At 46.1% G+C, this 25,694-nt stretch overlaps 3 protein-coding genes across 4 annotated transcripts; 1 reads left to right on the top strand and 2 right to left on the bottom strand.

Moving 5' to 3' along the window:
* Window positions 1–1,156: 1,156 nt before the first annotated feature.
* LOC135815040 (ubiquitin-like-conjugating enzyme ATG3) lies at window positions 1,157–20,235 on the bottom strand. Of its 2 annotated transcripts, XM_065328264.1 has the most exons (12): window positions 13,880–14,066; window positions 13,746–13,787; window positions 6,756–6,805; window positions 6,464–6,534; window positions 5,940–6,044; window positions 4,808–4,848; window positions 4,502–4,562; window positions 4,227–4,261; window positions 3,688–3,885; window positions 3,396–3,475; window positions 2,928–2,996; window positions 1,157–1,787 (listed from the first exon to the last, which is right to left on the bottom strand). In XM_065328264.1, exons 1-12 carry the CDS (start codon window positions 13,952–13,954, stop codon window positions 1,706–1,708), a joined length of 909 nt encoding a protein of 302 aa, XP_065184336.1. In that variant the 5' UTR covers window positions 13,955–14,066; the 3' UTR covers window positions 1,157–1,705. The 2 variants fall into 2 exon arrangements, with proteins under 2 accessions (XP_065184336.1, XP_065184337.1); XM_065328265.1 differs by lacking the exons at window positions 13,746–13,787; window positions 13,880–14,066 and adding an exon at window positions 20,231–20,235 and having other exon boundaries at window positions 6,756–6,807.
* On the bottom strand, window positions 9,903–13,139 carry LOC135815035 (uncharacterized). Its single transcript, XM_065328260.1, has 2 exons — window positions 12,867–13,139; window positions 9,903–12,210 (listed from the first exon to the last, which is right to left on the bottom strand). The coding sequence occupies exons 1-2, from the start codon at window positions 12,977–12,979 to the stop codon at window positions 10,215–10,217; spliced, it is 2,109 nt and encodes a 702-aa protein (XP_065184332.1). The 5' UTR covers window positions 12,980–13,139; the 3' UTR covers window positions 9,903–10,214.
* Window positions 14,355–24,178, top strand: LOC135815038 (DNA-directed RNA polymerases I and III subunit RPAC1-like). The gene is made up of 12 exons (XM_065328262.1): window positions 14,355–14,553; window positions 15,412–15,483; window positions 15,873–15,980; window positions 16,949–17,011; window positions 18,934–19,003; window positions 19,458–19,592; window positions 19,974–20,023; window positions 20,133–20,265; window positions 21,020–21,142; window positions 22,040–22,107; window positions 23,111–23,159; window positions 24,043–24,178. Exons 1-12 carry the CDS (start codon window positions 14,494–14,496, stop codon window positions 24,153–24,155), a joined length of 1,044 nt encoding a protein of 347 aa, XP_065184334.1. The 5' UTR covers window positions 14,355–14,493; the 3' UTR covers window positions 24,156–24,178.
* Window positions 24,179–25,694: the final 1,516 nt, after the last annotated feature.

The raw sequence follows: 25,694 nt of genomic DNA, 5'->3' as shown, positions 1-25,694 counted from the left end.
ATTTGTTTTATTGTATAATTATTTGGCACCCCGGACTGGTACAAATGCAGCTGGACGTACACATGATAAGTGCAGGTTGCCAGTGGTTAACTCATGCATCTCGGATGTCATGCGCAATTCTGCGGATTGCAGAATTCAGAAAAACCCGTGGAATATTGCAGAAAAGAGAGAAAAATTGCATTTTCCTGAGACTTTTGATGTATTCACTGTTACAGCCAAACCAACCTGCCCTTGTGACTTTCAAAATCAACTTGCACGGTACATTTTGGAGCTTTCAATTTTTTCGACCAGGATTTCGCATCATTTTGTTTCAGAATTTATAGGGATAACAAACTTAGGTGGGATTGCGCAAATTCAATCTGTTTTACGCTCATTTCCCTTGCAGAATTGCCGCAGAATTTGGAAGGATTTGCAGAATTAGCGCAGAATTTACTGTTTTCAGCCGCAGAATTCTGCACGGAATTTCTGATATTCTGCCATGGAATTCACGGGGGACAGAATTCACCTAGCACAACTGTACTTAGGTCGCAACTAAAAAAGTGTAGACAGATTTAATAGTGTAGTGTGGATGAAGCGATCTGCAACATTCTTACGGCAGTCGATCATCCATTGGCAGCTTGTAAGTATCGCTAACAAGAAAAAGTCGACGAGAGCTGCATCTTCATCGCGAGCTCGTGCGTGTGTCATGCAGACTGACAAGCCTGCATACATAGTAGCTCAATGGTACTTGCTGGGTCCGCCTCATTTCTTCGCCCTGGGCCAATGAGCAATTATGTGCTCTATGTACCCAGCTCTTTGGTGGCTGTATCTCCACAAACTTCCAGAGACCCATAAATTACACACGGAAAACAACCACATGCTTTATAAATCTACCCTTTGACCGTCCCATGAGTTACCTAGGTTTGACGGGAGAAAACACCACACAGGCCAGATCAGTGTAGACCTCTCACACTAGAGAGAGGGAGAGGGAGAGAGAGAGAGAGAGAGAGAGAGAGAGAGAGAGAGAGAGAGAGAGAGAGAGAGAGAGAGAGAGAGAGAGAGAGAGAGAGAGAGAGAGAGAGAGAGAGAGAGAGAGAGAGAGAGAGAGAGAGAGAGAGAGAGAGAGAGAGAGAGAGAGAGAGAGAGGGAGAGAGCCACTCTACCAGCCAATGAGGAGTTGCAAAGAGCCAACGACGTGGAGAAAACAATAGAGAAGCTAGGATATGTTTCCAAGGTACTGCACATGCCTAGCAAAACATGTACGACTGAAGGACAAGAACGACTTGCACTATAAAAAATAAAAAATAAACAAAAAAACATGAGGAGCACACCTAGGACACACAAAGTCTGACCTTCGCAGACAAACTACAATGTAAGCAACATTAGGGGAAGCTGGTAAAGACGATACATGTAGGATTGTGTGAGGGCAGTGACAAAATAGTGTTCTTTTTAAAATTGAAAAATGCTGTAAAAGAGATAGCTGTTAGAAAATGTGTAATCGTAATAAAAATACAAGATTTGATACGGGGAAGGGGAAAAGATCACCTAGTCTATGTCCGTATATCACTGGAGATATTTTTTTTCATGCACGTTCCAATGAAGGAATGCCGTTTCTGTACAGACTCAAATCATTTTTGTTGCGCATATGGAAGAAAGCTGCCATCCGGACCACCACGAGCGGAGACCTTGTGGTGAACTGCATACTATTATAGCATGACGTCAGCCCTCACATGGAGAACTCTCTAGTGAAATCGTAGTCTATTGTGGGCATGACGGCCTGCACAAACTTGAGGAAGATGAGCAGGTATCTGGTGGTAAAGCTACGGTCAAGGACTATCAACGTGATGACATGGGTGGCAAAATCAGGCATACCCCCGTTTCAAATAACAATGTCATCAGTTCACATCCCAGGGCCTGCTGGAGAGCCGGGTCAGCCGGGTCACGCGCCCGGCTGGGGAACTGCACGACCTGGCCGAACAGATAACACCGGGTCCAGTCTGACCCGGCTGAAAAATGTCTCAAACTGACAATGGATTCCTAAAATACCGGTATTTTACGACTCGCGGACCCCATCTGTTGCAAATCTAGCACAACCGTAGATCTACACACTACAGTCTACAAGCGACAGAAACTCGGCTACAAGGGTCAACCAGGTCAACTGGGGTCAACTGGTTCGAGCGCGATTTGGCCAGCGGCGAGCAGGAAGTCAGGACATTCAAAGACGTCGATGGCCATATGGGCCATGGGGCAGGCAGTCAAAACTTTCAAAGTAACGCTTTTGACAAAAGCGTTACTTTGGCTACAGCTTTTGACACAGTTGCAAGTTTTCAGCCGACTGGTGATTTGGACGATGGAGCCCGCAGCGAAGAGAAAAAAACTGACGCTTTCCAAGACTCCTGGAAGAAAGGTCGACCCTGGCTGGACTACGACCATGCCAGTCTATAGTTTGCCTTGTTCTCTAAAATTTCCGATTTCCGGTAATAAATTCGCCTTTCTGTTTTCCTGCGTTTTGAGCAGGCTTTTTGGTTGTTTTTCTGCCGGATGATCTGACCCGGCTTGACCCGGCTGGCCTGCATGCGCCAGGTACACTCTGACCGGGCTGTGTTGAATGCCTAGAGCAGGCCCTGCATCCATGCAACCAGGTCCTCCAGAGTGAACAAACTACAGATGAACTGGTTGCAGCATAGTGACCGAGGCTATGCTACACACTTACGTATGCAAAGTACTAATTCACGTCTTTTGAAGTACAGTGGTCAGACACGTGCCCCGCAGAACAACAAGGTTGCACCCAATATCCCTTCTCCATTCGACTACGTACTAGGTGGATCAGAAGCAGGAGATTCTACTCTTGATGGTGGTATCAGGAAGATCCCCCCCCCCCCCCCTCTAGAGTAACAGAGCGCAACCTACTCATGCTAAAATAGTCTAGGCTCATTTGGTGAGGATACGAATGCACGCCAACTTCTCCGCCGCCTTCCGCAACTGTCTCGACGATCTTCTTCATTACCTCAGCATGCCTAGAACAGCAGAACGCACACACACACACACACACACACACACACACACACACACACACACACACACACACACACACACACACGCATGCACATACCAAGTGCATAAAGGTTAATAAAATGCGGAAACAAAACAGGATAGTGCAAGGGGAAAGAGCGGAGGAAAAGAACAAGACCATATCCTGTGGGCCAAACCAGAGCCATTAATTAGTGCTTCACAGTAAACGAATGTGTAATCTCTCCCACGCTGCACATCGTGTCCTGTGGGGAGGTGGGCAGCGTGACAAAAGAACGGCCGTATCCACTCCTGCCTACTCTACTACTGAAGTGTGCAGATGCATACATGAACAGTGATCACGAAATGCAGATGCACTGCTGTAATTCTAGTTACACCCCACTTACCGACAGGGATGCACAGATGCACGTGGCGGAGGCGGCAAGTGAGGGTGACTCTCCACTGTGACTGTCTTGTTTGCATGGTCCTGAACACAGACAGAACATGACCAGAATAGGAAACAGGATAGGGTCTACTCCCAGCGCAACCAGAGACGGAAGGAGAGCGCTTGCAAGGAGCGCGCACAGGAAAGAGAACATTGCAGTGCCAACAGTAGTAAACATGTGCACACGTGTTGTATAATCTACTTGTCACCGATATGCTGCACGGCGGGCTGCAGCCAAGCAGCCATGCACTCACCTGGCTAATGTCTTCGTACATCTCCTCCACGGTGAGCGGCTGATTCTTCTCATTATAACCGAACAGCCAGAGGCGCGGCGTCTGATAGTACTTGTCGTACGTAATGTGAAGGTCGTACGTACGCGTGTGCAGCAAGTTGTCGCCTGCTGTAGCGCCATCGGCAGCTGCAGCAGCTGGTTCAGGCTTGCTGAGTGTAGCCTGTAGGAGAGGAAGAGGGGAGCAAAACATACAATCATGTGTATATAAATCAGGCACGCCCGAGTAGGAATATCATCTTGAAAGGGAAATCCTGTACAAATCCAGCAGCGCTGCATCAGACACCTTGATAATCGACAGTGGTGGCACACATACAACACCGAAAAGTGGGTCTGACTAACTCTCCAACGAGCCGTGACATTTTTAAAGTCAAGCAGTGCCACTACATGCTTACAAACACACACGCACACATAGCAATGGGACCATCACAGCCTGGCACCACAAACACAGGCAGACTACCCATTCCATTAGAGACATCAAAGCAAACCACCGTAGTATCTTACAGGGTCATTCTCCTCAAGACCTTCCTCGTCATAATCTAACAAACACAGAACACAAAACAATCATGTGTGAAATTGTCACTCGACTCACATGACTAGTCTAGACTAGAGTCGAGAAGCAAAGATAGATTTCATCACACAAAACTCGATGGGCAATAGCATAGACTTACGAAGACCGTAGTACTAACACATGAGCGCATAGCCATACACACGAGCTAGCACCCCCCCCCCCCCCCCCCCACACACACACGCACACACACACATGCATGAGAACACACCTTCAATGTCTACGGCTACATCGTCATCGTCGTCGTCGTCATCAGCTGTGGCTGTTGCAGGCTGAGGGGAGAGAAGCGAGAAATGAAAAGTAAACACAAACATGCCGAACGCCAGCAGCTCAAACAGTTCCATAATATTATGGTTCCATAGGCATAAGTGAAAGGGGAAGATGAATTAAAATGGCTAAAGCCGGTGCAAAACGAACTAGTGTAACACGAAAGAACACGAAAACTACAATGCCATGGAGTCATTGACTACACCGCAATGGTTCAAGACAAAAAAAAACAGAAGAACAAAAAAGTTACCTTTGAGTCGAGGGTCAGGTCTCTAACTTTGTCGGTCAAGGCTGAGCACACATACATGCACAAGATCAGCAAAAAGAAAAAGAAAGTCAGACGAAGGTCAAACCTGGTTGCATTCTACCTTTTAACCCTTTACCATCCATGCGTACTTGAATGGATCTCTAGAGATCGATGGACATGCATACACTAAAACATTTGTTACTATCGATTTTTGTCGGAATTTAAAGAACTAGGTATCTAGGAAGAAGCCGAAGAGCCCAGCTTTCCATTACATCAATCAGTAAAGAGCTGCGATGTCGCATTCCAAAGACATTCGACATTTCAGCTTAGGCAAAAGTCGAATTTCTTTCCGAGTGACTGACCTTGAGCGGGGATTTTCCCCTCTCCTGACATGCTGAGTCACTTTGGCATGCTTTGAGCGAGTGGGCAGCATGAAAAAAACTCAAGCAAAAAATTTGGAATGTTAACGATGAAGGAGCGAGAAATGGCTGGCGAGGAGAGAATTTCCTCGTATATCCAGCGATGGGGTGTATTTGAAGCTCCCTGGCGCTGGATATGTGATCTCGGTAGTGTCCTGTTTGAGCTCAATGTACGCAGCTTGTGGAGGGCTTTCCAGAATGCCCAAGATTGTGAAAATTGGTTGATTAGGACCAAAGATATTCTCAGAATAAGGTGAGAATTATCGTATTTGGGACTGCTGGGGAAATTTGGTCGGATGGTAAAGGGTTAACTCAAGCACTTCAGAAGTAATATCGTCTTCCACACTTGTACAAAAGAGACGCAGTTATAAGTGTGCCGCCAAATGCAGAAAAAAGTGTATGTGTGTATGTGTGTGCGTGTGTGTGTGAGAGACAGACAGAGACAGAGAGAGAGAGAGAGAGAGAGAGAGAGAGAGAAAAAGAGATAGAGAGAGAGAGAAAGAGAGAGATAACATCTACACAGCTATAAATAATATAATTATTCTGGGCACCCCCGGCCTCCTGTGCCCAACACCAAACATGTCCACAGAGAGCAGAGGGAGGATGCATAATTTCACAACCACAAGGCATACAAAGTCGTTCGACACCCTCTCAATCTAACTAAACACACCAAGACACAGGGCAAATCGCCGCGAACACAAGCTCATGTTACTCACACAAGTTAATGTGGGGCTCTACCCAATCGCCGTCACCGAATTCATCATGAATTGTTTCACCCTCGTCGGGCAGCTCCATCTGCTTGCATCGGCGCAAGCAAGGAACTAAGAACGATGAGAATAAAGAGTGCCAAAAAACAAACAAAAACAAGCATAGGTTGTACACTACTGTGTGTCTGGAGCTAAGTTATACGTATAATGTATAAAATTCAATATGCTGGCCTGTAGCTTCCCATATCAACAATAGGGTTGAAATAGGCCAAGGCAGTGTGAGATTGTGACATGCACGGTAAGCATGATACTGATACTTTTGTTGAACAAGTATACCGGTAATAATAAATCTCCAAGTTTCTATTATTCCAAAGCTCACTATTCTTCAACCTCCACCACCTCATAGTGTACTTGTCTTGACTAGGAAACACAGCACCCAGGAAATCACGTCCTACCCACAACACCTCAAAGATGAAGTCATCTGAAGTACGGCTTGTACAAAGTGCACGGGCAAGGGCAGCTGAAACACCAACCATTCTTCGTTTCCAAGTACTGTTTGTCCGGTGGCAGGAATGGACGTGCCTTGTCTTTGTCACCTGCCATCCTGGAAGCCAACAAACAGAAAGGCACATCAACAAAATCATTAAGAAGGTGAAAGGATCGTTGCACAGTGAATTAATGACGGTAGTATTCAACAGCTATATGTACAGTAGTCCAGTCACATGCATGACGGCTAAAGCCAACTAGTTCACCCGGAAGCCAAGCATGAAATGGTGGATTGCACCACTTCATACACCTTTCAAGCCTTTCACAACCACCACTTACCATGACCAAGAGGGGCAGTGATGTACCAGATGATCTCCAGCCGCAACAAACTACAATCGCACATACAGAGAGAGAGAGAGAGAGAGAGAGAGAGAGAGAGAGAGTGAGAGAGAGTGAGAGAGAGAGAGAGAGAGAGAGAGAGAGAGAGAGAGAGAGATCCACTTACATTGTACTTCTCAATCCAACCGCTCTCTAATTAATTTGTTATGTGTATTAATCATACTGCATTTGTAGTACACGGTGCTGTATTTGCTAGAGTCTACATCCAATGCAATATGAGAACACTATCGCAGCCTCAAACTCTCGGGTACACACCACATCCCGATGCGAAATGTATGGTATCAAATGCAATGTGAGTGTTGGAATGTTTGGCCAAATAGGGAGTGTGCATAACACTTTAGCAGCATACATGTACGAGTACTTCAGCAAATATGCTACGTACAGTCAACTTCGCTAATAACGACTGCGGATATAGCGACAATTCGTGAATAACGACAGAATTTCCATGCCCAGAGCAAAGTCCCATCTGACTGTAATACATATAAGGAGACTTCGGGTATAAGGACACTTTTCTGATGCCCCGCCGAGTGTCGTTATACGCAAAGTTGACTGTACTTCGCTCTGATTCAGTCAATGCACACCACTTTGTTGAAGTTTGTTCACAAGCAATCAACTAACAGATGAAGAACCAGTACTGCATCAGCAGTCGGTTGAGTTTGATAGCTTTCCAGAGAGTGGAGCTCTAGTACAGAGTGTCATGCATGATTTTCCAGTTTCCACTGTAGTACTTCAGAAGTATGTACAATACCAGTACACTCGAACACCTCTTATCCGGTCGCCTCAGATACGGGCACATCTCTCTACCGGCAAGAGTACATGAAAACCAGAGTGTGCAGCTCGGATGGGTTGCTGTCACGGCGAAATTCCGTGATTACATCATTTTTAGTGATGTAGTGCGTACACGCAGGATTCAAGCAGGTCTCTTTCTGCACAACTGCAGCTCAGTTGTACGCACTACGCCATTTCCCGCCTCAGATCTGGGCCAAATATGATGTAATCACGGAATTTCGCCGTGACAGACACCCATAGCAGAAAAGGCCCCAAGCTGCACACTCTGGTTTTCATGTACTCTTGCTACCGGGCACCTTCAGCTTGAGTTCCTATGGCAAAAATGCTTTGAATAGACCTTATTCAATTACGTCATCCTTTCACCGCGCGGCCGGCGCGGGGGTACTGTTCAAAATCAAGCTGGCAGAGGCAGCATTTGCATTGTCTGGGAGAAAGATTTTACGAACAAGAAGTCCGCTTTGCTTGTTTTCTTTTGACGTGACTTAGTTTTGGAACGTGTGTTGTTTTGATCCCTTACTAGCTAAGGGGTTTTCTGTTTTCACCGCTGTCAGCATACGTTCTAAACTAGCAATGCCGCACTCCTGTACTGTTCCTGGCTGTCGGAACGTGTCTGGGGCGAAGAAATGCAAGCGAGGGTACCGACGTGTTCAGGACTGCACTGGCAAATGGTCGATGGAAGAGTATCGTCTTTGTGGGAATACGGCAAAGCGAGTCGGCTGTAGGGGCGCTTGCAGCGTGTGCAGGACGTTGCCGTTCGCCAAGTTCCCCAAACCCCTGCCCGAAAGCGCTGATCCACATCTAGCTAAACGGCAAAGAAAATTAATCAAATCGTGGAAAGATGCTGTTCGAAAACAAAATTTGACTGTGACTGCAACAAACGATGTGCGTGTATGTGGAGCACATTTCCCAGCCCTGCAACGCCAGAATGACGATGAAGTTCCCTCTGTATTTGCTTGGACCATCCCAGTGGTGGAGCGCCAAACACTGACCTCCAAGAAAGCGAGTGAGGCCGAGGAAGAAAGTATGACGGTGGATGAGGAAGAAGTGGCCAGCACCGAAGATACTGGAGAGGTGGACGTTGTCGAAGAGAATCAGCGGCTGAGGGATGAGATCTTGGACCTGAAATCACAGCTAGAGCTATTGAAAGACCAAAACACGATCCTCGAAGCTCAGCTTGAACGGCAGCGTTTTACGGCACGGCAGTTCACATCGGACAAAAACATTCGCTGGTATACTGGGTTCAGAACATTCGGACAGTTTGAGGAGATGTTCAAACTTGTTTTGTCCACCCGTTCTGCCACCCAAGCAAGAGGTACTGCACCAATCCTTCCACTGGAAGACTGCTTTTTTATTGCAATGGTGAAGGTGTGGAAGGATTATCCGGAAGAGGAGCTGGCACGGCTAACTGGTGTCTCCCAACCAACAATATCCAGGATCATCCGCCATTGGATTCCGTTGACTGCCAATGCACTTCGCCAAATCCCGATCTTCCCGAGCAGATCCCAAGTGGATGAGCTAATGTCACTGTCGTTCCGCGAAATGTATCCACGGACACGGATTATCATCGATGCGTTGGAGATTCCGATAGAAAAGCCAAAGAACCCCACCACTCAAGCTGCCACATGGTCGGAATACAAGCAACGTAACACCGTTAAAGCGCTTGTAGGAATAACACCTGGTGGTGCTCTGTCGTTTGTGTCGCAGCTGTATGGTGGACGGACGTCTGACAAGGAGTTGGTGAGGAGATGCGAACTACTGAAGCTGCTGGACAAAGGCGATGTGATTATGGCCGACAAAGGGTTTGACATTGCATCCGACGCACTTGTGTATGGTGTTGGTGTCAATATCCCACCCTTTCTCCACCATCAACAGTTCTCCGAAGAAGATCTACTTACAACACGACGCATTGCATCACTGAGGATTCATGTGGAGCGAGCCATTCAGCAGATCAAGAATTATTCCATCCTTCGCTTCCTGCCGATCAGTATGGCTGATATTGGAGATGAAATCTTTTCATGCTGTGCCCTTCTCACTCTATTTAATCCACCATTGATGTAAGTTATTCTGCAATGGTCTCTCCCTCCGGGACTGTCGCGCACATAATCGCGTAATTTACATACTTCCGTGTACATACAGCTATTCCACATAACCTTTCCATAACGCGGTTGCTTGCGACCAACTAGTTACTTTCGTGTATCTCAAGTGACAGTCACTATGGTAGTGATAGCTATTGTAGCGTGTGGGACAGAATGGTGCTCAGCAACAGCCTAAGACCCCCCCCCCCCCCCCCCCCTGCTGCCATTGAATTTGTATACTGTCGACATTGCATTACTTGTGATCTGTGCGCCTCCTTATGTAGCCTGTATTGTTGCCTTCAGGACAGCACACCTTACTCCGTTAGGCATCTAATGCAGTACATTGTAGGATATTTTGGTGTTTGTTTGTTACATCGGACTTGGAATGGGCCTTCACTTTTCTGTGACTAAAGATGTTCTGCTCTGGAGCCGTGCTCCCAAGCAGATGTGATGCCGTACACACCCAACAAGTATCCATTCTCATTACGACATTATGAGTGACAGATCATGAAAATTCTCACATAAAATATGCTCTTCATGCCGGTACAACTGCAGCATACATAATGTGGCCAAGCTGATAGCCAGCTGGAGCCACTGGAGGGCCAACCACAGCCTGAGGCCGCCCCCCTGTGGCTGCATTCATGCCATCGTAGAAATAAAACGTGCCATTTTCATGAATATGAGACACAAAATGTTGACCATTTCCATAGGTCACACCCAGCAACCGGTATGCAGTCAGGCGGCCGGAATCAGTGCCTGGCACTTCAACCTGTAAAGGAAAATCTGCAGCAGAATAAATTGTGTGCCGACCAACCATTTCGCGGCAAATGCAGCAAAAGAATGCCACAGAACACCCCACTCTGGAGCCACGTAGCACCTGCAACCTCCGTCGAGAATACGAGCGCACACCACCACAACGACAAGGCTGACTTCCCGGAAAAAACCAGGCATTCAACATCACCTTTACCTGGTCCGGCCCAGGCAGGTGAGATAGGTCTCCATCTGCAGAGATAAAGATTTCTGGAGTGACGACATCTTTCTTCACATTGCACGTGTCACATTCGTAGGATACTGACGGAAGACAAAACGATTGATTAAACGCTATAACAAACCGATCTGCTTCTGAACCATAGAAATTAATGTTCTGTCCATCACAGGGTACTCGGGGAAGGCCTAGAAGTTCAAGGGCGTGCCACCAGATGTACTTCGCTGCGCCTGGTTCGCCAATGTCAATGAACCCACACATATCCAGCAGGGCATGAGCTGCGCGGTTCCCACTTTTAGCTGCGTCTCTAAATTCATGAATATATATGTCATTGCTGCTGAGGAGAGTAAAACAAAACATCAAGCCATTGTCCAGTGGGCACGTATTGCTAAAATAGAACTGTTTGCCATCTTCTGTCCGGTGAGAGCCACCCCAAGGCAGGGGGTACTCTTGCACTTGTCTGTTGTCACTAGCATTCCCAGTCACATCCATGAGCGACTGCGGATTCACTTCCTCTCGGGTAAGTTGCGTGTCAGGTTCACCACTTGGACTATGTTCACCACTGAGACTAGGTTCACCACTAGGACTAGGTTCACAGGATGCACCCTTAGAAGCCTTATCTGTGCCTTCAGCCCGCAACTCACGACACGCCTGCTGCTGTTCTTTCGCCCGTGCAATGCGTTCCACCCTTGCAACCAGCGTTGACTCGGACGGCAGAACGTGGGTGAAAGCCATTGCCACGCCGCGGGTACTAAGTTCGTTTACGTTCTTGGCGAAAGTCAGCAAGGCAGTTGATGGCAGCCGAGGTGGGGCAAGTGGCTTGTCCAGTTCCTTCCGTGCAGCAGCTACCGGCGTTGCGCTGCTCTTGCTGTACGCAGCCTTTTTAAACACCAGATCCTTTAGCAGGCACACTTCAACCTTCTTGCTCCGTGGCACATTCCATTTGCTGGCCTCTTCCGTGCAAGTCAATGCTGACCGGTGGTACCCCAGCCGCACAAACTCCTCAAGAGCATACGCAAATGCCGCAAGGTGTTTGCAGGAAGCGTGAGGAGGGCGGCCAGCAGGACAGCCACACTCTGCGTACAGGACCTCTGCATATCTGTCCAGCTTCATGTATAGGGTATAGGTTTTTTGTTGTTTCATTTCTGCCAGCACAATGCAGCGGAGATACATTGTTCCTTGCTCTTCGGGATCCACTGCACCTTTAATGGCCTGCACCAATCCATTGCTGAATAGAAGCAGGGCATGCTCATTTACAGCCTTGAAGTTCATTCGGCTCCCATCAGTGGACTGACCATAAATGAAATAAGCCACCATGTTGGCCATGGTGAACATCGGCAAGGCAGTCCGAATGTCAACCAAGGGCTTCCACAAGTTCGGGTCGACTGGAAGCTTGCTTTTCGTACGGGTCACTTCTATCGACTCTGTGGATAGTGGTATAGGCGGTGGTTGTGACTGTGCTGGGGGATTACTGACGTTGCCTTGTACCGGTGGCGATAGAAAGCTACTTTCAGCACGGCCTGAAGTTTTCGCAAATGTCTTTAATCTGCAGTTGACACAGGAACACAAGCCACAGGAAGATTTGGAGTTTTTAGGCTCAGCAAGGAATATTGTCTCGTTTCATGGGTACGGTGTCACAAAACAAAAGTAAAATGACAAGAACATAATACAGGTAAAATGACTATGGATGCTGTTGCACACTGAGTTGAAAGCAGATCCCATTATAGCAACTCTCAGCAGAGTCGCAATGCTGCCATGCACATGGTCATGGCTATGGCTTCGTCCATGCCCACACCAAACGTAGTCCAAGTGTAATCCCCCCTCCAGTCTCTTCGGAGGCGTGGGTTCGAATCCCACCGCTGCCACCATTGTAACTCGTATACTCTCAGCACTCAAAGCACATACTTGTAGTTACGTAAGTAGTTATCATTCGTTCATTGTCTCACAAGGAGAAGAAGAAGACAAGGCCGTGCGAGTGTGCGCAGAGCTATCCAAGCATTCCTACGGTGTACTATTTATGTGTATACAAATAACGTGTTATAAAGTAGCCATGCTACACAAGTCTACTGGTTTTTGAAAAATATTTTTAGTTCAGCTCCATTCTTTGCACGCGGGCCAATAACGAAAAAACAGACGCCTGGGAGAGTTTAGTAATTTTCGGCAACACACTACTGAGTAAGAAGTGAAACGAAGAAAGCTTACCTCCCAATCAGTTCGTCCTTCTTTCCGGAAAGGGGTAAGCCATGTTCACGGAGTAGCCTCTTCAGCTCAGGCACTCTCAAGTCGGCTAAAGACGAAACTTTCTTGGCACTCATAGCTGACGGACCAGTCGGTGATACTCCACGACAGGCACTGCCTGGAACTCGACGTGAGGGCTAACTCTCGAAATAAAAACAACCACAACTGTCTGATGTCCAAGACGAAAATTTTGGAAGAAGTGAAGTCTTTCTCACCACGAAATCTCAAGTATACCCCCGGCGCGAGCCGATGACGTAATTGTGAATAAGGACCATTGGGGGTTTTGAACTTCTTTTTCTTGTATGCGCGAGTTCTTACTTGTCACTTCTAACCTGTGTAATGCACACATTTTTAAACAATTTGTTCTTTTTTTAATAATTTTTTTATCCTGGACATGTGCAATACATGCCAAATAAACTTCTTCAAAAACTGGTATGATACATGGTAGATGAGCTGTCCTGAGATACGGGCAGTGCCTGGCCCTAAGGTACCCGGAAAAGAGACGTTCGAGTGTACATGTATTGCATTTGTCTCCAAAGTGACATGCACACAGCAAGCCTGCCTCTTTCTCGCTTTTGAAAAAAATTCACAGTATGATAATAATTATTATAATGGTATAGTCACACGGGACTCACACCACAACCCCAGAAGATTAGAAATATGACGTATCAATGTTATGTACATGACTATTGTACGTGTATTGAATGCAGCTGAGCACACGAGGAAATCAGGAGCCCAGAAATTACGCCCACAAGAGAAGCAAGACTCCTTCGGTTCGACATAATCATCTACTAGTACTCAAGCCTCGAAAGACTTCTACAAAATTGTCTTCTCAGTTCTTACCTCCTCGGGCGTGATAACACCAGTCTCTTTGAACTTTGAGTCCTGGGTAGGTGGACAGTAGAGAGAAATTTTCGAATTTGCTTATAATTGTTGTTTTCTTCTTCTGAAAATAGTTGAACCAGGTCAAATTTTACCTTTAGAACTGGGACGACATAATCCACAGTTTTCAGATACGTGCTAAGTAGCTTGTTCTTCAAGCCAGTCGCCATTGCAAGCACCTGAGTGTCTGACACCACAAAACGCTAGTGGTCTTCACCTGCAGTTGAAATGGTATTTCGTCTTTGCTTTCCTTCAACACGTTTGCTTCTTCAAATCAAGTCCTTCCTGGCTTGCATCCAACATGCGCATCTGCCAGTGCAGTGCCGACGTCGCAACGGCAAGAGTTCAAACCAGCACGAAAAGAATGGCTAAATACGGGCCAGTTTCACACTTGTAGACGTATTATGTCGATTTCGGTGGGTTTGCACTGCATTATTAGCCTGTGCCGGGCCTGATTTCGATTTGTTAACACTGGAAAAGAGAGTTTTAGTCAAGTTTGCTCAAATGACGTAACCAGTCATACCGCACATTACACTTCACGTCACCATGATTTTTTGCGAGAAGAAACTTTCGAATGAAAAAAATATGGAGCAGTTTGAATAGAAATGTGGTGTTTGGTCAAGACAACTCCAGTATTTTCGTGCGAAGAGGATAGCTAGTTCGACATAGAGACGGAAGCGGCTACTGCAAGCTGTTCTTACTTTCAGCCATGGCCACTATTGAGGAAATGAGAAGCCGCGTTGGCATGCAAGAACACATTCTAACACATGTGAGTAAATATAACATTCGAATGGCTTTTCGTTTGCTTTTATATTGCTTGCACTTTCAACGCACATGCACATGCACATAGTAAAAAAGGGAGAGAGAAAAGAGAGAGAGAGAGAGAGAGAGAGAGAGAGAGAGAGAGAGTTATTTTGTTTTGGAAATGGGCTCGGTACCTCTTGCAAACTGCTTGCCCAAATCCTATGGGATGAGAATATGTGACATACTACAAAATTGTAGTACATGTATTGACATTAAATAATAAGATATGCATGTGTTGTAGTTTGGAAAGTTGTCAAGGAAAAAGTGTGTATTTGTTGTATTGTGTAGAAATGTAGACTGCAAGGCACCCTCACTGACAAATATGTAGTATTTTTGCTGGTGTTGTATTATGGAGTTGAAAAGAGGTACATGTAACATGTACTTCCTCTATCGCTGGCTACACGCGAGGGCCCCTGGTTCGAGTCCTGGTGGTGACAGTCAATGTTTTCTTCAGACTTCTCCCGTTTGCGTCTTTCCCTCAAACCAGTGAAAATTCCTCTATTCAAAAAATATTGTGTTGACCCATAACACCTTGAAGAACCCCTCTCGTTTCTCCCCCTTTCCATCGAGGGCGGTAGGTCGACTTTTGCGTTTAGTGTACACTGCGTGTAGGTGGTTCTGTGAATGTTCTGGTCAAATCTTCAGCCTTGAAAGCTATTGTTTGATGCTTTCTCAGCACAAATTGTGTATCTATCCTTAGCATAGTTGCCATCATTGTGTTCTCCAATGGGTGTCTAAGGTCTAAGTGAATATTTTGTGGTCGTCTGATGTTGGTTACTGCTATCAATCTCACCTTGTGTTACTGGTGTCGCTCTGTGCACAGACTAGAAGTACCGATTATCCAGGAAACTACACAGGATATGACGACAGCTATGATCAGTTGAAATTCGAGAAGGTTGGTGACAATAGTTATGTCTCTACGTAACTTGTTCATGACTAGATTGTGTTTTCTCTGGCTGAATAGTTAAGAACTTAGGAGGTTATTCATGTCAAGATATCATGTACATTCTATAGAATGGGATGTCTGCACGAGCATGCACATTCAAGAGAGTATGATGTAGATCTACATGTAGTGGAATAAGCCTGAAGAACGACTCCACTCTAGTGGTCAGCGTTTTGAATTGGTCTTGCGGACAATGAACTGCTAGTAGTTCAAAGTAATACCTGTGCCTCCGACAAGTTGGCAAGAACATTCCTGTTTATTTGGTGAGCACAGCCACCAGGTCATCCTGTGCTGCACATGCACACTCATTCATCGGGGATTTCTTTCTGTGTCCTGTTTAGAATTTCCGAATTGACGTGGTCAACATGGACCAGGAGGAGATGCAGTTCGACATGGTTGGCATCAATGCGGCAGTGGCGAACGCCTTTCGAAGAATCTTGCTCTCTGAGGTGGGTCTGGTGCTATTATTTATAAGCACCGTAAAGTCGCGGATAAAAGCCGGGCTTATAAGCACATAAGCCGCTTTCTGCATCAGGCTTGTATGCAAACCATGCTTATATGCACCACACTTGCATAGAAGCCAGGCTTCTACGCGCGACACGCGTAGATCTACCACTGACTACCGGTATGGTGGCAGTTTTATTATGCACTGTACATAGCGCATGCACTCTTGACCTACCCTATCCGCGCTTGCATAGAAGCCAGGCTTCTACGCGCGACAGGCTTATATGCATTTGACCCGTTTGATTTTCAGGCTTCTATCCGCGATGTGCTTGTATGCAAACCCGGCTTTTATCCGCGACTTTACGGTAGTTGGATTCACCTAGGGGCGTCGGAAAGTATTTTAGGGTGTTACGGTCAACCATCTGAAGTACTCCGGGAGCCTCCCCTGAAATGTTTTCAAGACTATGCCAAAATAATTGAATTTTATATTTTTATTTGTTCATGGGTACCTAGGGCAAAATGTGGTACGTTTGATAGTAGACTCAATACCGTAGTTACCGTAACGTGTCACGTAAACCAGTGGTACTTGTACAGAACCCTCTCGGCGGCCAATGACATAGTGATATCATCCGTACTTTCTGGAGTATAATCATGAACTTCAATTGAGTTGGTTGCCACTGCGCTGCTGAAGCCACCGCTTGGCTCCTGATCATAGAACATCAGGGAGCAGAGTGGAAGACAAGTCTGTTAAGGGAGTGAGAGAGACCGAGACCACACGGCGGACAGGAGTACGGTGAACAGTGGAATATGTAGGCAACAAGGCAATCAGGCACAGATGAAGCAAATTGACGTACTAACAACTTTATAAAAAGAAGGTATGATGTGTAGATAACAAATGCAGTTTTCTGACATGAAGCTATAGTGCCCCTTGCTAATGTGTTTAGGGCATTTTTTGTTTTGCTGCTTGTTTCAGGTTCCAACGATGGCGATTGAGAAAGTTTTCATCGTCAACAATACATCTATTATCCAAGACGAGGTATTGATCACTATTAAATTAGTACTATTGCACAATCATTGTACACACTGCTACTATAGTACATTGCTACATAACAAGTAGCACACTGTTCGAAAGGTGGGTCGGTGTTTTGACAACTAGTTTTAGGTATGACAGTAAGCCTTCACCACAACCAATGGGTTTTCAGCATATGATGAATGAGGGCCCGTTTACTTGAGAAAAAATGAGCCCGGGCTTTTTTTGATCCTGGGCTTATGGTAAACATTCCTTGATCTGTCATCCAGTAGTTTTAGTATGTGCGTTTACATGATGTGGCGGGCTTATTCAGCTCACCCCGGGCTGATCTAGCCCTACGCAGATCCTCGAGCGTATCGTATTCCCAGGGTTTATTTCTTTTGTAAACGGTCAAGAAAGTAGGCTTTTAAGCATGTTTTCGGTGCTTTCTGATTCTGCCTCCGTAGCCTGTGAGGATTCCATTAAAGGGGAAGTATACCCTAAAATCAAATTTTCACCAGTTGTAGTCTTCGGGGTGCTGAGTCGAATGGTCTTGGTCCGAGGAAGCTGCGACGCTCCCTTCCTACTTGAATCCCAATCGAACTCGCGCACTTCCACCGAAACTGGGTGACTGCGCCCTACTAGATGGGGATTTGTATGCAAAATCTCACTAAAAGCGCCATTTCGTTCTTATAAAAGCACGGATGACCGCGATTGGCCCATATGTTGTAGTCTTTTGGACGCTGAGTCGACTGGTTTTGGTCCGAAAAGGCTGCGATGCAGCGTTCCTCCTTTATTCCCAATCGAACATGGTTGAACAAGCGGTCACGTGGTCCTGGTTGCCCAAATCACCTGGTCACCACGCCAGCAGGCGACAACTTTCACACCAAGGTTCAACTCGAGTGACAGGACTGCACCCAAAAAAGGTCAAACAGGCTAGTAAGTTGTACCCTGCAGGCACGGTGACCAGGTGACTGGTGTACGCAGGAGCACGTGACCGCTTGTTCAACCATGTTCGATTGGGAATAAAGGAGGAACGCTGCATCGCAGCCTTTTCGGACCAAAACCAGTCGACTCAGCGTCCAAAAGACTACAACATATGGGCCAATGGCGGTCATCCGTGCTTTTATAAGAACGAAATGGCGCTTTTAGTGACATTTTGCATACAAATCCCCATCTCGTAGGGCGCAGTCACCCAGTTTCGGTGGAAGTGCGCGAGTTCGATTGGGATTCAAGTAGGAAGGGAGCGTCTCAGCTTCCTCGGACCAAGACCATTCGACTCAGCACCCCGAAGACTACAACTGGTGAAAATTTGATTTTAGGGTATACTTCCCCTTTAAGGACAGTGCAGCTTTTTTTCAGATGCTCTTGGAATCTGTTCTTCTGACTTTTTCCTTTGGTAAACGTTTCACCGTTTCTGAAAAGAAGTGACAGCTGGATAGGCAGCTGGAACGGGAAGAGGCACTTCTTGATCCAAATGTTATCAGACACGAGTACTTACCCCTGTGCTCATGTGCGATTTGAGAAAAAGCTCATTGGTTCAAAGGAAAGATGCAAATGAGAAAAAAATAAAAATTTAGTAAGGTGTATTCAGTAGTCAGAACTCGCAGTCACTCACCTGAAGTCAGCGCTTGATTGCTCCATTCCTCTGTCTTATCAATGGGTGAAAAAGAAGCCCCGGGCTTTTTCTCTGCTGTAAACGGCCCCTCAGAGCCCATACATGTAGCTAGCATTTCGAACCATGACAATGCTCCTGGCGTACCAATAGTGCATTATAGGGGACAGCTCCATGACAATGCTCCTGGCGTACCAATAGTGCATTATAGGGGACAGCTACATATAATTTGAATGAAGTGCGGCTACTAGTGATTAAAAATATAATTGTAATAGTGAGCAGTCTCTTTTCTTTCTTGTTCTTTGTTGTGTCACGCTGCACGCAATGCTATTAGGTACTGGCACATCGGTTAGGCCTCATCCCGTTGTTCGTTGATCCACGTCTTTTCGAATTCAGAACTAACAGTAAGTTCAAAACTAACAGTAAGTTCAGAACTAACAGTAAGTACAGAACTAACAGTAAGTTCAGAACTAACAGCAAGTTCAGAACTAACAGTAAGTTCAGAACTAACAGTAAGTTCAGAACTAACAGTAAGTTCAGAACTAACAGTAAGTTCAGAACTAACAGCAAGTTCAGAACTAACAGCAAGTTCAGAACTAACAGTAAGTTCAGAACTAACAGTAAGTACAGAACTAACAGTAAGTTCTTGTTGAGGCATTGCGTACTCTTGTTTGGGCTTTGCTATAGCCATATCAACCCCAACTTGTGGAGCGTTGCATGTCATTTGGGTGTGGTACTTTCAAGTACTTGTGAGCGAAGATTGACATTTTTACTTTTTTTTTTAAAGGTTTTAGCCTCGCATTGTAATGAGACTAATGACATCTGGGTTTTCTGTGTATTGTGGTGATTTCTTTCCAGCTGATATGGACAAATGGGAAGAAAACACAACAGAAGACAGCACGATAGAGTTGGAGCTGAAGGTCAAGTGTACTCGCAATCCTCATGCTGCTAAAGACGCTACTGATCCAGAGGAGCTGTACAAGAACTCCAAAGGTATGCCTGCCCCATTTGTGCACGGATGTTTGTGTTGAGTTCATGATGCACTATGCACAGCTGATCTAGGCTGTACTCGCTCTCCACTCTTACTACTCATTCACGCTGTACACAGAAGTGGAAACAACAGGGGAACGCTCCATTTATGCAGAGTGCAAGTGCTGATATCGGGAGTTGAATACAGTATAAGGCTCGAAGAAACACAGTCATACCCAATCACGTGCACGTTGTTCATCTCCCATTCTGCCGCAGCTTGGATCCCGGGAGATTTTGGGAATCAAGTTCAATCAGCTGCATTGAGCTCATCTTCCTCTCTAGTTGCTAGCACACGCCTGTTCTTGACTCGTTTTTGTGTTTTGTTTTGGTTGTGTTTCGCTACAGTGCTAACGGAACATATGAAGTGGAAGCCGCTTGGCAGCCAAGCTGATCGTGTGAGTAGTCTAATTAGCCGTAACCTTGTGGCTATTTTTTGGTGACAGGTTGAAACACTGCTTCCCAAGTTTTCCCTTGAATGTCTTGTTCTCTGTCTTGGTTGTCCAGTTTGCAGCATGTCCCATCCGGCCTGTTCACAGTGACATTCTCATTGCCAAACTCAGACCTGGCCAGGAAATCGATCTCAGATTACATGCGGTGAAGGGCCTCGGGCGCGACCATGCCAAGTTCTCACCCGTTGGTACGTACACGTATACTGCCGAGATGGAAATAGTATGTGCAGCAAGTCCTCTTAACCTTGAACCTTCCGAGTTGGAAGGCTGTTGGTTAGCGCTACGGAGATGTGTTGAAGCTGAGTGTTAGGAAGTCGAATGTCTCAGTACTCTGTCAGTGTTATGCCTAGTTGTTGCACTTTCTGACTGTATATAGTATCTAGTTACAGTGATGGACAGTTACTTTCACCCATGTCCGCACGTTTATAGCCATGGCGGTATATTCGATTATAAAGCCAGTCTCAGTTATAAAGCCATGGGCTTCATAAATGGAATGACATTTGAAGTATATTTTGTAAAAATGAAGGAATAAGTACTATGCTAGCAAACTTACAGCCCAGCAGGAAGGGTGAACAAGTAGATTTAGATTGACATTTCTGTGTGGACTTTGGCTTTTATGGCATGGCGTAGTGGGTGAATCATTTTGCGTCTAAAATATCTAGAAAAGCAAGGGTGTTTCGAATATAAGACCATGGCTTTAAAGGCACTGACATACGGTAAAATGACGACTACACCATAGCTTAGCGGTAGAGCACCGCTGGCCATACGCAAGTGCCCCTGGTTCGAGGCCTGGTGGTGGCAGTCATATTTCTTTAGATGTTTCCCGTTTCAGCTCCCTCAAACTTTATTTTGGGTAATATTATTTGATCGAATACACGTAGGCACAATGGTACTGTTCATGAAGCTTTATTGGTATATGCTCTCCTCTTGTGTTATTTGCAGCGACTGCCTCGTATCGTCTTATGCCGGAAATCACAATAACCAGTCCTATTCCTGAGGAGTTCGTCGAAAAATTCGCCAAGTGCTTCACCCCAGGTGTTGTGGAAATCGAAGAAGACGAGACTGGTGAGAGAGTGTGCCTACAAAGCTTGCGTATGCATGTGTGTGTGTGCGTCCGGTGTGTCTGTGATGTGTGTGTGTCTGTGTCTGTGTTTTGCGTGCGTGAGTGTATCTGTTTGTGTCTGTGTGTGTCTGTACATGCGTGTGTATGTGTGTGTCCGAGTCTATGTCTGTGCTGCATCACAATGCATAATGTCAAAAGTAGATAAACAAGAGTGTGCAACTCCGGATCTCTCCTGCACAATCTGCAGATACCCCGCGCCCACGGCGGAATTTTTTGTTGACGTCACCTTTTTTCAGAGAAACGCGGATTCTGCCGCAGAGCAGTGTGAGAGCACGTGCTGGGCACCGACCTTGTACATGTATATGTAGTGTAAAGCCCAGCCAAGTGCACGAGGGAAAACTCTCCAAAAGGCTCGCAGCGCGTGCGTCGTCGAAAAGATTACGTCAACAAAAAATTCCGCCGTGGGCCAACCCATCCGCGAGTTGCACACTCTTGTTTATCTACTCTTGATAATGTTTTTGAACGATATCATTATTTATACATTGTCTGGTCAATATTCCATGGTGGCAGTTTTTTGTACTCAGTTCTTCGCTGTATGCCCGTGGCAACCAAATCAAGGTGATGCCTGCCATGCACTCTGGGAATGATTTGCGTTTGCTTTCTCCTTCGGTCGTGTTGACGTTGTCATTTTGTATCCCACCGCCTCTCGTTTTCCTGGTCATGCCGCTGCCTGATGATAGCTCCAATGCATGAAACTTAAAGTTACAGCTGAACAGCCCTTCGCCTCCAGTGTTTGTATATGGGTATACACTATACAGTAACCCTTCTAAGGAACACATCTCCTGTTCAAAGTGCAAAGCCTATGCATATGGCTCTGCTCTTTATTACCTATGACCCAGGTCGTAAAGTGCCGAAAGTCGTCAACCCTCGCGTCGACACATGCAGTCGAGAAGTTCTCCGTCATGATGTAAGTTCTTTGGTTTGCTGTGTAGAGTATGGCTGTGCATGTCTGTATTATACATACCTCTGAGGTGGAATGTGCATACATCTGCACTCCTTATACAGTTTTGCTCGGTGAAGTCCGACCTCGAGTGCAAGTCTGGCGCCCTGGACTAGTTCCGATTACATCGTTGTATTTGTACATGTGTACGTCCAGCCGCATTCGTGCCACTTCCAGGGTGTCAATGTTGTGCTAGTTGAGGGCACCAAATATGCACTCTGGGTCGGATTTCACCGAGGGCAACTGTAGAACTACATACTGTGTACAAGTCCAAACATTTGTTTGGAAAATAAAACTTTCGGTAACTTCACTAGGTGAGACACGTTAACGGAAGTTTGTTCCTAGGTAAAATCTAAACAGCGTGACTACTTTCTGCTTGATCAAGGGATCCTGCACCGGAGACGAAAAATGAATTGCTCGCTGTAGGTTGAATTTGAGTTCTGATAGTAGTCTGATGGGCAGCACTGGCATTGCTGAACGTCTTGCTGCATGCACGCTGCTTACCGTCACCTGCGCGCTGATATTTTCACACCCATAGGCCATGGCTAACTTCCGCACGCTGACGTTTTCACACACCCCATAGGCCATGGCTAACTTCCGCACGCTGACGTTTTCACACCCATAGGCCATGGCTAACTTCCGCACTCGTACTCCGTTCTCTACAGTCAGTGGGTACGCACGAGCAATAAAACGAGTAGTTTTCAGATTGTTCAAGGAAAAATCCACGGTTCGCGTGAGACTCAACTGAAGGAACATTCTTACAAAATACCAATTCCGGGAGGACTTCAACAGTTTCCTGGGAAAGATATGTGTGAGTAAAAAATCACTAAAAATTCAGCGTTTTCAAAGGTGACGACAAGCCCCGTCTGTGCAGGTGTGTGTTGTTTCTGAGTTCAGATCGTACGGGGCATGTTCCATGGACTTTGACTTTGTCTACATGATGCTCATGGGTTCTCGTTGCTGTGTTTAGGATCTCAAGGATAACGTCAGACTAAGCAGAGTACGGGATCATTTCATCTGTAAGTCTAAGTCACAGACCTCTGTCACGAGCTGTATGGGAACATACGATACAGGTCAAAACCTGCGAAAAGGATGTGTCCCGGCAGTTTGCCGACGATTCTGTCCGATCACTCTTTTGCAGTGAGGTTGGCAGAAGATTGTTGTTGTACAGTACATTTCCTGTTTGTACTGCGCTGCTCAATGAAATCCGATCGAGTGAGTCTGCTTTTTTTTACTTACTTCAACAACACTGCTCCGCCGGGAAAGGGGAAACGGGAGAACATGAAAAGGATAGTAGAGAACAATGGGAAGGTGAGCTTTGCGCCCTGCACCAGTTCACAGCTCAGTGTTTGCAGTTCTAGGGCTGCACATCGCCTGGTGCGTACTTGACCTGCAATATCTTTGTTGAGCGGCACTGCAGTTGTAGCGGACCCTTGTCGTCTTCATGCTTTTTTTCTGATACCGTAGGCCGCATGTACTAGTTACTAAGTAGCATTGTGATGTGCTGTAATTACACTATTCTGATTACAGTAGAGCATACTTGTAGCAGCCACCACTTCGCAGGCACTATTGTTTCACTGAATGCTCTCCAAAGCTGTGTGAACTAAACATGTGCACTCTGCACACAAGGTTCAGGAATTAGGATAGAAGATCTCTTTTGAACACTTGCTGTGTTGATATCGCGCTTTTAAAAGCCGTTCTATCTCAGGTTTAGAAACAGTTGCTTGTCCAGGGCCGATGAGCTGATATCTGTAGCTTCTCCTCTGTGGTAGTAGTATGCCCGAAAAAAGATAATGCTGTGAACAGACAGTAATAAATATGGTAGACATGTGTATTTCGTGGCAGTGTAGAAATGTTATACAAACGTATTCCCTCTCTCTGGTTATCTGTGTCATGCTGCAGTCTCGATTGAGTCGACCGGAGCACTTAGACCCGAAGATCTGATGCGTGAAGCAATCAAACTTATGATGGCCAAGTGCCAATCAATCCTGGACAGTGACATCTTGCAGAGATGAAATACAAGGCTTTTAAACCCATACTTGTTACGCCTTGTGTTCCTGCTTTGTGCCGCTGTACCAACAGTGGATGTGCGCATTCCCGCGTGCCGCCGCACGTGTGTGTGTTTGTGTGTGTGTGCGTGCATACACACGCGAATATGTGTATGTGTAAGTGCATCCTCTCTGATGTACTTGGTCTCTCTCTCTCTCTCTCCCTCTCTGTCTCTCTCTCTGTCTCTCTCTGTCTCTCTCTGTCTCTCTGTCTCTGTCTCTCTGTCTCTCTCTCTGTCTCTCTCTGTCTCTCTCTGTCTCTCTCTCTCTCTCTCTCTCTCTCTCTCTCTCTCTCTCTCTCTCTCTCTCTCTCTCTCTCTCTCTCTCTCTCTCTCCCTCTCTGTCTCTCTCTCTGTCTCTCTCTCTGTCTCTCTCTCTGTCTCTCTCTCTCTGTCTCTCTCTCTCTGTCTCTCTCTCTCTCTCTCTCTCTCTCTCTCTCTCTCTCTCTCTCTCTCTCTCTCTCTCTCTCTCTCTCTCTCTCTCTCTCTCTCTCTCTCTCTCTCTCTCTCTGTCTCTCTCTCTCTCTCTCTCTCTCTCTCTCTCTCTCTCTCTCTCTCTCTCTCTCTCTCTCTCTCTCTCTCTCTCTCTCTCTCTCTGTCTCTCTCTGTCTCTCTCTCTCTCTCTGTCTTCCTACTCTACCTCTACCTCTGCATGCTGGGCAAGAGAATGGTTTGAAATTTGGTGTCAGCGGTACAAGTTCCTGTGCCCGAGCATGACAGCGCGCGATGGCCTATATCCCCCTGACAGGCTGATACATGTAACTGTATTCTAGTATTTTAAAGTGAGTGTCTTCAGATCTGGATGGAATGTGATGCCGGTCTGCAGAACTTGCCATATTCTGTACTAGTGTACTACCTGTTCCTCTCTGGAAGATTGATCGTGACACCCATACTCCACCTGAAATACCACTCTACATATGGGGTGCAGTTGCCTCTGCAAAGCCATAGAGCGAGCAAAACAATGGGAACACCTCGCCAATTTGTTGGTACTTCAAAGCCTTTTAGGAGCAGGCATCAGCTGGTCTCAGCAAAAGAGTCGCAACACGTCTAGGCCGGAGGGTGGAACATACCCGCTGGACACTCGTGATTGGACAAGCCGTGTAGGTGGCAGATGTTGTGTACGGCTTGTGTGCGTACATTGCACATAGCATAGGAGCCTCATCGGCTCCTCATCGGCTTTTTTCTGACCTCATTGAATACAGTCATGTACTCTCTACTTTTTCATATACAGTATTGGCTTTGTTCATATCCATTCTTGTTTGTTGCTTTGTATTTGTAATTATTGATAGCCAACCACAGCAACTATCCGAAACAGTAAAACAATTTCTTTTCATTGGCACTTGTACTCAAGTTGTAGTTGTACTTTTCTAGCTCTGTAGACTTGTAATAGCCTTGGCTTGGAATCCAGGCGTCTTCGTGCATTGTATGTCAGAGACGTAGATACGATCGATGATTGTGTATTTTGAACTATTTTCATTGATTTATCGATGCACTGCATTATTTATAT

The sequence above is a fragment of the Sycon ciliatum genome, chromosome 4 (assembly GCF_964019385.1).
Source record: "Sycon ciliatum chromosome 4, ocSycCili1.1, whole genome shotgun sequence".
Classification (NCBI taxonomy): Eukaryota; Metazoa; Porifera; class Calcarea; order Leucosolenida; family Sycettidae; genus Sycon; species Sycon ciliatum.
This window is presented reverse-complemented; position numbering and strand designations above follow the sequence as displayed.

Coding starts and splice junctions, on each gene's coding strand:
- LOC135815035 (XM_065328260.1), bottom strand. CDS start 12,979: ATGAGTGCCAAGAAAGTTTCGTCTTTAGCCGACTTGAGAGTGCCTGAG. Junction 12,211..12,866: donor AAGGACGAACTGATTGGGAG/GTAAGCTTTCTT, acceptor TGTCAACTGCAG/ATTAAAGACATTTGCGAAAA.
- LOC135815040 (XM_065328264.1), bottom strand. CDS start 13,954: ATGGCGACTGGCTTGAAGAACAAGCTACTTAGCACGTATCTGAAAACT. Junction 4,849..5,939: donor AGAGCCCCACATTAACTTGT/GTGAGTAACATG, acceptor ATGTGTGCTCAG/CCTTGACCGACAAAGTTAGA. Junction 4,563..4,807: donor ACCTGACCCTCGACTCAAAG/GTAACTTTTTTG, acceptor CTCTCCCCTCAG/CCTGCAACAGCCACAGCTGA.
- LOC135815038 (XM_065328262.1), top strand. CDS start 14,494: ATGGCCACTATTGAGGAAATGAGAAGCCGCGTTGGCATGCAAGAACAC. Junction 14,554..15,411: donor AAGAACACATTCTAACACAT/GTGAGTAAATAT, acceptor CTCTGTGCACAG/ACTAGAAGTACCGATTATCC. Junction 21,143..22,039: donor AATCGAAGAAGACGAGACTG/GTGAGAGAGTGT, acceptor CCTATGACCCAG/GTCGTAAAGTGCCGAAAGTC.